The sequence below is a fragment of the Trichechus manatus genome, unplaced genomic scaffold (assembly GCF_000243295.1).
Source record: "Trichechus manatus latirostris isolate Lorelei unplaced genomic scaffold, TriManLat1.0 scaffold00039, whole genome shotgun sequence".
NCBI classification, from domain to species: Eukaryota; Metazoa; Chordata; class Mammalia; order Sirenia; family Trichechidae; genus Trichechus; species Trichechus manatus.
Window position 1 is genome coordinate 3590430 of NW_004443975.1, and position 12796 is coordinate 3603225.

A 12796-nucleotide genomic window follows, 5' to 3' on the forward strand; every position below is an offset into this window, starting at 1 on the left:
GGGATGACTGGATGAGCCATAAAACAATGACCTCCTCCTGCCCAGGCACGCCCACTGGGTCTTCAAACTCTACCTTAGTCCTTTGTTCTTTTAACTGAAAGAAAAGGGGACAGGAAGCGGGAATCAGACGCCCTTACTCATTGTTAATGTCAGGTTACGACTTCAACCTGTAGGAAGACTTGAAAGGAGAGACTGGGCTTGATGAGGCACGGGGAGTGTGTCATTCACATCAATATCCTACCAAACGGTTATAGTCAGAAATAGCAGCTAGGATGAAATCAGTGGCTTTAGGGCCAAGAAAGAACTATCACTGTTCAAGTGCTCAAGCTATTATTTAAAATGCAACAACGCCAGCCAATCTCTTTGCTGCTTCTCCGGCTGCCAGTTGAACATCAGAACTGCTCCACACCTCTGTCATACCCCTTTCTATTGACAGTACGGTCCTTCTCCAAGTTGGTCCAGCTCCAGAAGACTGCCTAAACACTGCTGCCTACTCTCTCTGGCTCATTCCTCACAGCTCCTTGGTCACTGGTGACACGGCTTTGCAATGTCTCTTCCATTGCATCTTCTTTCCCGTTCTCATAGTTACCATCTGTCTTAGTTACCTAGTGCTGCTGTAACAAATATCAAAAGTGATGGCTTTAAAGAACAGAAATTTATTTTCTCACAGCTCTGGAGGCTAAAAGTCCAAATCAGGGTCTCAGCTGGGTTGATTCCTTCCTTGTTGGTAGCCCCAGGGGTTCTTTGGTTCCTTGACTTGTAGACGATCTCTTTGTCTGCCTTCCTGTGTGTGTATGTGTGTGTGTTCTGTTCTTTTTATAACTCAGAAGTGATTAAGTTTAGGATCCACCCTACTTTGTTTGATATAACTTCATTAATATAGGAGCCCTGGTGATGCAGTGGTTAAGAGCTATGGCTGCAAACCAAAAGGTCAGCGGTTCAAATCCATCAGCTGCTCCTTGCAGTTCTACTCTGTCCTACAGGGTCGCTATCAACTCGAAGGTAATGGGTAATATAACAAAGGAAAACCCTCTCTCCAAACGGGATCATATTTACAGGTATAGGGGTGAGGATTTCAATATATATTTTGGGGGGAAACAAGTCCACAAAACCATCATAATTTCAACGCTGTCACTTCCCTCTTTAATCACGCCATAGTCTCTCTGTCTCTCCTCTGTCCCCACCCTTCATCCTGAGCACTTCCTCTAGTTTATTCCAATATTGTCAGGTCATTGCCTGACCAGAAATCTTCCGTGATTTCTGTAGACCATATGATTGCATCCACATCCTATGCCAAGCATTCAGTCCTTCCCAAGCTTACCTTTCCTTTCCTTATGTTCCAAGGCTCTCCAGTTGGGACACTCTGCTCCTGCAGGCAATTGCTGGCAGATCTTCTACTACACCACACTCGATCCAGCTCCATGTCTTTGCTCACTCTGTTCCTACCACTTAGAATGCCTTTCCTTTGTAGCTCACCCACAAGGCTGAGCTCATCTAGCTCACTCATTGTTTGAGGTTCAGCTCAGATCCCATCTTCTCACTGTGGCCTTTACTGTTTGGATTAGTCTGCAGGGATTTTCCTCTTCCCAAGACCCAGAGTGCTGGCTGCCAACCCTACTTACTTGGCACCAGGACCAGCCTCTTGGTGTATTTGCATAGGGCCCCCTGTTTAGAAGGACCCTTCGCTGTTTAATGCTCTGCTGTTATCATCTTGAAATTCTTGATAATTTTTTTAACAGGGGACTCGACATTTTCACTTTGCACTGAGCCCTACAAATTGTGTAGCTGGTCCTGCTTGGCATATATCCTGTACGGTTATGTTCATTTTAAAAAGTGTTTGAATATTTTGTTTTTCAAAATGGATTGTAAATTTTTGTGGGTTTTTGTCATTTTTAAAAACCCTCCACCAAGACTAGTGCAGTTCTCTGAATACAGTAAATGTGTAATAAACACCTGTTCACTGTCTTTATCACATCAGACTATACCACACTTGCTTGCAAATTGTCCAGTTGTTTTGCTGCCAAGGAGACAGAACCCTACAATTACCAGCTTTGGAATCACATATTTTCACATGCTATGGTGAAAAGAGTACTAGCTTGAGAGTACTATACCTGATAGTCCTAATGCTGACCTAAAGGAATGTGGGGCGGTGGGTAAGTGACCTAGCACCCTCCACCTCAATGTTCTCTTCTGTGAAATGGGGGTGGTGGGATGGAGACTGGCTTGGATCAGCATTTGTGGAGGTAAGAGGGCTTCTAGGAACACTGGATCCACAAAATCAACCAAGAAAATTATTTAATGGTCATTCTCCCACATCTTAGACAGTCACAAAGCACATTAGCATACGAAAGGCTCAGAAGAGTCCTGCAGTGAATTAACCCATTGAAATTTGTTAATCCCGTAGTTTCTCGGTCTTACAGAAAATAGAATCCTTTTCCCAGGTAATTCCCATGATTATCTCACTGAAGAAGTATTTCAGAAAACACCTTGGAAAGCACTACATTGGTTGTTCTCTGAAGTGATTTCCTGTTCCAAAATTAAATGGTTCAGTGATTTTAAACACCAAACAGACGCTGGACTGGTGAGTTTGCTCTCCCTGCCCATCACAGGAGGAGATTTCAATACATTGCTAAGCTTCTGAAGCATCCCATCCCCAGGTTGCTACCTTGTTTCACCACCAGTGAGGTGATACCTGTAGTCACTGGAAGCCCTCATCTTACTGCCCCCATGCTCATGTGTCCTAGGAGTTGAGCTGTTTAATATGCACCTTTTAGTTCTTTTTACGATAAAGGTAGGTGGTGCGAATAGGTAGTGGGCTTGGCTGCTAAGTGAAAGGGTGGACGTTCAAGTCTACCCAGAGGCACCTTGAAAGAAAGGCCCGGTGATCGACTTCCAAAAAATCAGTCACTGAAAACCCTCTGAGCACAATTCTACTCTGACACATGTGAGGTCACCATCAGTCAGAATTGACTTGACGGCAACTATTTTTTTGGTTTAAGATTAAAATCCATTTCATGTCTGTTAGTTTGTTTTACTGTGGTGGCTTGCATGTTGCTGTGATGCTAGAAGCTATGCTACTGGTATTTCAAATACCAGCAAGGTCACCCATGGTGGACAGGTTTCGGTGGCGCTTCCTGACTAAGACAGACTAGGAAGAAAGCCTGGTGATCTACTTCCAAAAATTAGCCAGTGAAAACCTATGGATCACGACAGAACAATCTGCGATGTAATGTTGAAAGTTGACCTCCTAGGTTGGAAGGCGACAATGAACTCAAGCATGCCTGCGATCAAGAGGATGGCACAGGACCAGGCAGTGTTTTGTTCTGTTGTACATGGGGTCGCCATCAGTTGGAGCCAACTCAATGACAACTAAAAACAAGATTAAAATCCACATTAACAAAGTTTAAATAGGTCTATTCCTGTTTGTTCTAATTTTTATATTAAAATATTTTAAAATCTCCCTACTCCAGAGTTGCCAGATTCTCATAACCAGTGAACCTACGGAGCTTCACATTCAGCTCTAGGCTTAATCATTCATTTAAGAGAGTTTGTTTGAAAAATTATAAATGTAACTTTTTCCAAAAACCATGATTTTTATGTTTTCCTTCCCAGCTCTCATATTTCAGCATCACGCCTAGAGCCCTGTGGTTTGAAGACTGCTGTGCCCTTTTCTTTCCACTTCACACAACACTTAGAGTCTTTTGTTGCCTTTGCCAGTGCCGTATATTTCATTTCCTTAACGATGATTTTAGTAGCTCCTGAGATTCACAAATCCAGACCCCCAGGTGGAAAAGCTTGTGGTTGTGTTCTCTTTCTTCCCACGAGACTCCCTGTGGCCATGACTTCCAGGGGAGCACTCCGATCCACTGGTGGGGAAGAGTATAGATGCAAACACATATTCATGTCCTAGTCTTTGCAATTCAACCCAGAGGCTAAGTGAGTTTGCAGGACTCAAGTACTGAACAACAGTAGGTGTCATTCTATGGCCACTATGCCCACCATGGGTTTGCAACTGGAAAGGTATGAATGAATTAAGGGTTTCTGGATGAGTCACATTATTAGAGAAAGAGAAGAAATCTACAAGTTAGCATCACAGCAAGATCATGAAAGAAAATGATTTTTCTAATTTGTTTTTTAAAAATGATGGACAGTGAAATACGAGTGTTGGGTATGGAGCGAGACTGCCTGGATTTGAATCCTAGTTTTGTCACTTCCTAGAAGGGGATCATCTTGGTTATCTAGTGCTGCTATAACAGAAATACCATGAGTGGATGGCTTTAACAAAGCTTATTCTCTCACAGTTCAGTAGGCTAGAAGCCCAAATTCAAGGCGTCAACTCCAGGGGAAGGTTTTCTCTCTCTGTCGGCTCTGGAGGAAGGTCCTTGTCATCAATCTTTCCCTGGACTAGGAGCTTCTCCATGCAGGGACCCCAGGTCCAAAGGATGTGCTCTTCTCCTGGCACTACTTTCTTGGTGGTATGAAGTCCCCATATGCCTCTGCTCACTTTCCTCTTTTATATCTCAAAAGAGATTGACTTAAGACACAACTTAATCTTGTAGATTGAGTCCTGACTCATTAACATAACTGCCTCTAATCCTGCCTCATTAACATCATAGAGGTAGGATTTATAACACATAGGAAAATCACATCAGATGGCAAAATGGTGGACAATCACACAGTACTGGGAAACATGGACTAGCCAAGTTGACACACATTTTGGGAGGATATAATTCAATCCATAACAGAGATCTTGAGTAAGCTACTTTTCTATGTCTTAGCTTCTTCCTTTTTAAAATAAGGTGATAATAGTAATATTTAAAAGAAAAGGTTATTGTGAGAATTAAGTGACTTCATACTCTTTAAAGGCTTAGAGGAATGCCTAGCATATAGAAATCCCTCAATACAATGAAGCTAATATTATTATTAGTATTATTATTATTTCTCCAACTTGTCAAAGATTTAAGCAATGGACGATAGCAACAATCTTTGATTTCACCACAGAACTTCACAAAATTTAAAGCTTATGAAAAAGGTTGAAATTTGACACTTGGAAAATGTATTACAGTTCTTCATGTAATTGTTAGCCTCACACACAACTCTGCTCAAATTAAAATCTGTTCTAATGCATGAGCCCTGCCGTGCAATGCTTTATGTCACACTGAGGTAGACCAAGAAAAAGCCTACATAGTTAAGCACAGCTGAAAAGAAAACTAATTTAAGATAGATGAGTAAGTGTAATCACATGATCCCACATACCAAGACCTATGGGGAAAAGGTAGACAAAGAAGGAGACAGTACTTGTGCACAAGTTTGGAGAGGAGGAGAAGCGTGGGTGTTGATGAAAGAGAAGTTTTGAATAGGTTAGCAGTTGACATACAGATGCAGGAAGATAATGGGATGCTAAATGTTCGTGTTAAAAAACAAAAAACCAAACCCATTGTCATCAAGTCAATTCTGACTCATAGTGACTTTATAGTACAGAGTAGAACTGCCCCGTAGGGTTTCCAAGGAACAGCTCGTGGGTTTGAATTACTGACTTTTTGTTTAGCAGTTGTAGCTCTTAACCACTGCACCACCAGGGCTCCTGCATCTTTCCCAGCTTAGACGCCTCTTTATTCCCACCCAAGAATGTAGCCTCTTCCGAGAGGAAAATAGGAAAGTTTGTTAAGAGAAGAGGAATGAGATTTATTTTAGTTTTTAAAAGTATGGTTTGGCAGCTAAAAGATAAGAAAAAGGCAACTTTGGATTGATTTCTATCTGAGTCCCAAACTGCTAGAAATGAAACGAAAGATTTCAGACTCCATCAACCTAACCGTCAATCTAAAGAATGTGAGAATCATTTCCGAATGCTTAATTCTTTCCTAGGTTAGAGCATGTTTTATTACTTTTCAGGAGAGTACAGCAACAATAGGATCTTTTTTGTGTTTATTTTTCCAACATTATATGAATTCTGAAGATGGAGATAATATCTACCCTTAGGTTGCTATGACAATTAAATGAAGAAATGTATATAAAGCTATTATCGAAGTGCCTAGCACATAAACAGTAGCCTCTCAGATAAAACAACATAAAGACTTCTTCTATCCACCTTCCCCCAATTCTCTGACTCCAGGGAGTTTAATCTGCTATTAAATATAAAATCATCAGAAGAGTGCAATTTTCCACAAAACAAGGCTACATGGGAAATTCCATATGGAACTTGAAATCACTGATGGACTTACTGTTTCATGCCAACATATACATGTTATTCAAGCCTGCTACCTTTTGTCCAAGGAGCCCTGGTGGTGCAGCATTTAAGTGCGCTAGGCTGCCAACTGAAAGGTTGGTAGTTCAAACCCACCCAGCAGCTCCGCAGGAGGAAGATCTGGCAATCTGTTCCTGTAAAGATTACAGCTTAGAAAATTCCATGAGGCAGTTCTACTCTGTCACATGGGGCTACTATGAGTTGAAATCAACTTGGCACCTAACAACAACAACAACCTTTTCTCCAAAGGGTCCAAGGTTGCTCTCCCCCAAGGACAGTTTCCACCCATTAGCAAGTATGACTCTTCACCTGCCTTCTTTCCTTAAGGGATGTCCGGAGTGCTCAGCAGGTTTTCATGATTTTCGTTTATCTGCGAATCTATGCTGGATCATAAAACAAGTTTAGTTGTAATCCCTATATTATACTTACTCCATACTTAAGAAATATTATGTTAACCCACTGAGGTTTTTCAAAGTAAAAATTTGTTGGTATTATTTTAGCATTAGAGAACATTAGTGGTTCAGGGGCAGAATTCTCACTTTCCACATAGCAGGCCCAGGTTCAATTCCTGGCCAATATACCACATGTGCTGCCAGTACCTATCTGTCACTGGGAGCTTGTGTGTTGCTATGATGCTGAGCAGGTTTCAGTGGAGCTTCCAGATAAGATAGACCAGGAAGAAAGGCCTGTAATTTACTTTTGAAAATCAGCCAGTGAAAACCCTGGTTCACAACAGTCCAATCACGTTGTGCATGGGGTCACCCTGAGTCCATGGCCAACTCAATGGAAGCTAACAACAACATTCCAGCATTTCTCACTGAGTGTTAAATATCAGGCTGAAGGTAAGACACCTAAAACATCCACTCTTTTTATTCTTCCTCTCATTCTGTGGCTTAGAAGCTGAGAATCAAGAACCATGTGATGAGGCCAGAGTGCTGTCTCTTTTAGACATATCTACAGGGTTCAGGGCCACGCAGTGTCATAATTGAGAGGCTGCAATTCTCAAGCTCCAACTGAGAATGACATTAAATCAATCACAAGGGGTTGACTGATCCTTAGGAAAAGAGCTTAACTAGTTGTGAAATAAATAGAGAACTAGGTTGTTATGGACTGAATTGTGTCCCCCCAAAATATATGTTGAAGTCCTAATCCCCACTACCTGTGAATATGACTGTTACAGATTGAATTATGCCCCCCCCCCCAAAATATGTGTTATAAATCCTAACCTCTATGCCTGTGGTTTGGAGCACAGGTGGCTCAGTGGTTAAGAGCTCAGCTCACAAACAAAAGGTCAGCAGTTTGAATTCGACAGCTGCTCCTTGGAAACCCTAGGGGCAGTTCTATTCTGTCCTATAGGGTCGCTATTAGTCAAAATCAACTCGATGGCAACAGGTTTTTTTTTTTTTTAATGTCTGTGGTTATAATCCCATTTGGGATTGGGTTGTCTTTGTTATGTTAATGAAGCACGGTTAGTGTAGGGTGTATTTTGAGTCAATCTCTTTTGAAATATAAAAAGAGATTAAAGAAGCGAGCAGAGAGAGAGACATGGGGTAAAATAGATGCCTAGATACATGGAGATCTCCAAGGAACCAGGAAGCAGAAGCTGAAGACACAAGGACTTTCCTCCAGAGCTGACAGAGAGAAGATCCAGCACCCTGAATTTGGACTTCTAGCCTCCTAAACTGTGAGAAAATAAATTTCTGTTCATTAAAGCCATCCACTTGTGGTATTTCTGTTATAGCAGCACTAAGAAACTAAGACAGTGACCCTGTTTGGAAATAGGGTCTTTGAAAATGTTGTTAGTTAAATTAACATGAGGTCATACAAAGTTCTGGTGGTGCAGTGGTTAAGTGCTCAGTTGCAAACCAAAAGGTTGGCAGTTCAAACCCACCAGTTGCTCTGTGGGAGAAAGATGTGGCAGTCTGCTTCCGTGAATATTTATAGCCTTGGAAACCCTATAGCGTCGCTGAGTCAGAATCAAGTCCACGGCAGTGGGTTTGTATTTTTTTTTTTTTTTTGGTGTACATAAGTAGGGTAGGTCCTAATCCAATATGAGTGGTGTCCTGATAAAAGAGAAGACAGACAGCGGGAAAAGGGCCCCGTGACAACAAAGTTATACCACATCTACAAGCCAAGGAAAGCCTGGGGTGGCTAGAAGCTGAGAAAAAACAGAAAGGATTATCCCCTAGAGCCTTTGGAGACAGCATGGCCCTGCTGGACATCCTGCATTCAAACTACTAGCCTCCAGAACTGTGAGACATACAATTCTGTTGTTTCAAGCCACCCACGTGGTGGTAATTTGTCGAGGCAGCCCTAGGGAAACTAAGACGGGCTGAGTGCTTTTCTACTTCCTCCTCTGACTCTGGGCAACTTGGACTTCTCTATAACATGGAGGGAAACTAGCTTCGACTCAGGAATCTGGGAGCAAGGAAAGATCCTAAGATAGCTTTGATTCTTCATTTGAATAATGGGAAATTACTTGCAACTTATCTTTACTCTGAATTTACTGAGTTTAAAGTAGGAAAAATTTCACATTTCCACCATAAAGATCTATTTCAAAACGAAAGAATAACCAAATGACCACAAAGAAAAAGAATCAACATTTAAAAGATTGACCTACTTTTCTACAAAACAACAACAAAGACAAAGGAATAATCCCCCAGGAGAGAGACCAACCCTTGTATATGTATGCGTATGTGTGTGTGTATGTGTGTTTGTACGTGTGTGTGACTAAGGAAAAAAGTAAGAGGAAATAAAGAAAAGAACTAGCTAAAAATTCGAAAAATGCCACGAAGCCTCAACTATTCAATCCTCATTCAAATGGAATTCACAAAACTTTAGACTCTGTCAATATCAGTTAATAACAAAAGAAAAAAAATTGGTAGTGGGGAAGTGCATTTTTCTAACAAAAAAGCAAACTATGTTCAAGTTAAAAATCACTTAGTAGCACAATTTGCATATGCAAACATCAGCCAATGAAAACTCCATGGATCTGATCCAAAACTGAGCATGAGGATGGCACAGGACTGGGCATTGTTTCATTCCATTGTGCATGAGGTCACCATGAGCCGGGGTCAGGGGCCAACTGGATGGCAATCAACACCAACGATAATATTGTTACAGAACTAATTATATCTGTTTATTATAGGAGATCCAGCTGAAAATTACTGGTAGGAAGATGTTTATTGATTAGTTCTTTGTAAGTACAAAAAGAAAGCAAAAGATGATTACAAATGTTTCCAAAAGTGAGACTAATTTTCCCTAAATATTTTGAATTAGTGAGGCTTTATACTATTATTGCCTTACTTCTTGTTTCTGAGGTAAGTCAAAGTTGGTATAATCACTATTTTTTTACATGTATGTTTGAAGAACCATCAGACATGAGACATACAGAATCAAAATTTATATATTTCCCATTAGAATTAATATTGCAAGGAATTAGCTTTAGAGATTCAATACTGAAACAATTCTGGACTCAAGTTTGCTTACCTATAAAATGGAGACAATAATAATATTTACCTCACGGGATCACTGTGAGGTTTAAATTCAGTAAACCAGTTAAATGGCTTAGAATAGTGTCTGGCTATTAGTAACTGTTGTTACTACTATTATTATTTTGTTCAGAATCATTTTTATGCCAATGGATAGACTCTTGCAATTTAAACGTAAAAAATGTAACAATGTAAACTAAATCATGTTTTCTCAACCATTGATGGGCTCTTCATGCCAAGAGGAGCCCTGGTGGCTCAGTGGTTAAAGCACTCAGCTGCTAACTGAAAGGTCGGAGGTTTGAACCCACTAGCTGCTCCTTGGGAGAAAATGTGGCAGTCTGTTTTCTTAAAGATTACAGCCTTGGAGACCCCATGGGGCAGTTCTACTCTGTCCTGTACTGTTGATATGAGTTAGAATGGACTCAATGGCAATGGGTTTGGTTTTTTGGTTTAATGATAAAAGAGGAGTCCCAGGGAGGTACAAATGGTTAAGCACTCTGCTACTAACTAAAAGTTGGAGGCTGAAGTCTACCCAGAGGTGCCTCAGAAGACAGGCCTGGTGATCTCCTTCTGAGAGATCTCAGTCATTGAATACACTATGGCGCAAAGTTCTACTCTGAAACACATGGGATTGGTAAAAGTCGGAATCAACTGGATGGCAACTGGTTTTTGGTTTGATGTTAAAAGAGCTCAGGTAAAATGCAGTGTAGGCCCTGTAGTACGTATGATTGACTGGCCAGTCTTCTTGAGCACCGAACGATCAGGAACTCCCTGCCATTGGGTGGCCAACAAGAAGATGGTGATTTTGTAATACTCTGTAGATCACCTCTGGCATAAATAAATACATGAAAATTGTAAGATTTTTCCAAACATACTGTCAAGGTATTTGAAGCTAATTATTTATATAGAGAAATACTGTAACATCTTCATCTCAGGATTTATTAAAGGGATAACTCAAATGATTACTATTCTATGACATACTCTCCTCTACTGAATTTACATGTTTTCCTTTGTCTCATAGATTATGTGATATCCTGAAAATTTAGATTTGGGTAGCACTTGACTACTAGCTGAAACGTTGGTGGTTCAAACCCACCCAGAGGCGCCCTGGAAGACAGACCTGGCAATCTGCTTCTGAAAAGTCAGCCTTAAAAACCCGATGGAACGGTTCTACTCTGCACACATGGGGTCACCATGAGTCGGAATCGATTCCATGGCAACTAACTAATTAATGTAAATTATACACCAGCCTGCTCTGAAGAATCTGAGAGAGAAGCATTGGGATTGCAAAAGCATTGAAGCAGTGGTAGTTTTTTTGGTAAGATGAATCTGATAAAGAAAAGTTTATCATGTCTCATTACAAAAATGGCTTCACCTATTAAAAGCGCGCAGCTACAAATAATAAATGCTATACCTTCTTTTCCCCTCAACTACAGGAGAGGTGCCTGAGCGCTTTATGGAAATGGTATTTTTGATGGTTCATATAATGTGAAAAGATTACCTGTCCCAGTGATCTCCAGTCTAAACTGGCACTGCCGATGTACACGTGCTGTTTATCAACAATCCAGAAGGAGGACTGGAGCCGGCCCTTGTTGTAGGCAGTCATGTTCATGTACGTCACTTCAGCTCCTAGGGGTTCAAGGAAATCCCAGTCAACCTCTGTTTCAAAGCTCAGAACTTGTCATTAGTCATCCAGCAGAAATACTCATAGCTTCTTATTCATTACATTTGGCATTTAGGAAGAGCCAAATATTTACACTAGTTTGGTGCACAGAAGGCCCTTAAAGAGTCATTTTGTTCCCAGAAAAAATAGAAAAGAACAAAAATGTGTATACAGAGGTGGCTTTGTACACAGTGACAAGAGTACAGCTTCTCAAGTCAAATCTGTGTTTTAGTCATGGCTCCATCGCTTGCTAACTGGATGGCCAGGTAGACGCACCACATAGTTGTTGTTAGTTGCCGTTGAGTCGATTCCGACTCATGGCGACTCCATATGTAGAAATGAGTAGAAATATGCTCCATAGAGTTTCAAGGCTGTGATCTTTCAGAGCAGATAGGCACGACTGTCTTCTGAGGCATCTCTGGGTTGGTTTGAACCACCAACCTTTGGGCTAGTAGTCCAGTACTTAACCGTTTGTGCCACCCAGGGACCCATGCTTTTTGTTTTTCTAATTGTGGAATATTTTAATACAAATTTACGATAAATGATAGGATCAGTCTTGTTTAGTACTACAACTTTCCTCAATAAGACAATGGCCTTCTTAATCTTTCTATACATTTTTTTCATCCCTTTACCTTTTCAGTGGAGTCCCTTGGTGGTACAAACAGTTAACACATTCAGCTGCTAACTGGAAAAACAGAGGTTTCAGTCCACCCAGAGGCACTTCAGAAGAAAGGCCTGGAGATCTACTTCCAAAAAATCAGTCATTGAAAACCTTATGGAACATAGTTCTACTCTGACACACATGGGATCACCACGAGTCAGAATCGACTCAATGGCAACTGGTTTGCCCTTTCATTTGCCTTTACTTTACGTTCCTTCTTTGCTATTTATTTTGGTTTTGATCTCTTCCTGGCCTTTGTTTATCTGACAGTTCTTCACTTAAGCATGAAGAATTTAAGCATGTGGAGCCCTGGTGGCGCAGTGGTTAAGCCTTTGGCTGCTAACCAAAAGGCTGGCAGTTCAAATTCATCAGCTGCTCCTTGGAAACCCTATGGTGCAGTTCTACTCTGTCCTATAGGGTTGCTATGAGTTGGAATCAACTCGATGGCAACAAGTTTTTTTTTTTTTTTTTGGTTATTCAAACTTTATAGAAATGCATCCTTGAATGGTTCAGTAGGTTACTCAGACTCTATGTAGTTAAAACCAAAACCACATTTTAAGAACTGAATTTGGCCAGTTGTTTTAAGTACGCTGTAGCAGAGACCACTGTCAAGCTTTTATATATTGCTGCCTCTGGATTATGCACATAAAACTTCTAAAAGGAGCATATAGTCCATTCAATACAAAGCCATTTAAATATATTTCTGTTAAAGGTCTATTCTCTTTAAAAGGACAGAT

The 12796-nt window shown here is 40.8% G+C and overlaps 1 protein-coding gene across 4 annotated transcripts in view; it reads right to left on the reverse strand.

Annotated features, from left to right (window-relative positions):
- PLD5 (phospholipase D family member 5) overlaps positions 1-12796 on the reverse strand; it is a 413275-nt gene that overhangs the window by 76828 nt on the left and 323651 nt on the right. For all 4 annotated transcript variants that reach the window (XM_012555426.2, XM_004375857.2, XM_012555427.1 and 1 more), the window contains one exon: positions 11237-11364. In XM_012555426.2, coding sequence (XP_012410880.1) covers positions 11237-11364 — 128 coding nt within the window. The remainder of the gene's footprint in view (positions 1-11236; positions 11365-12796) is intronic.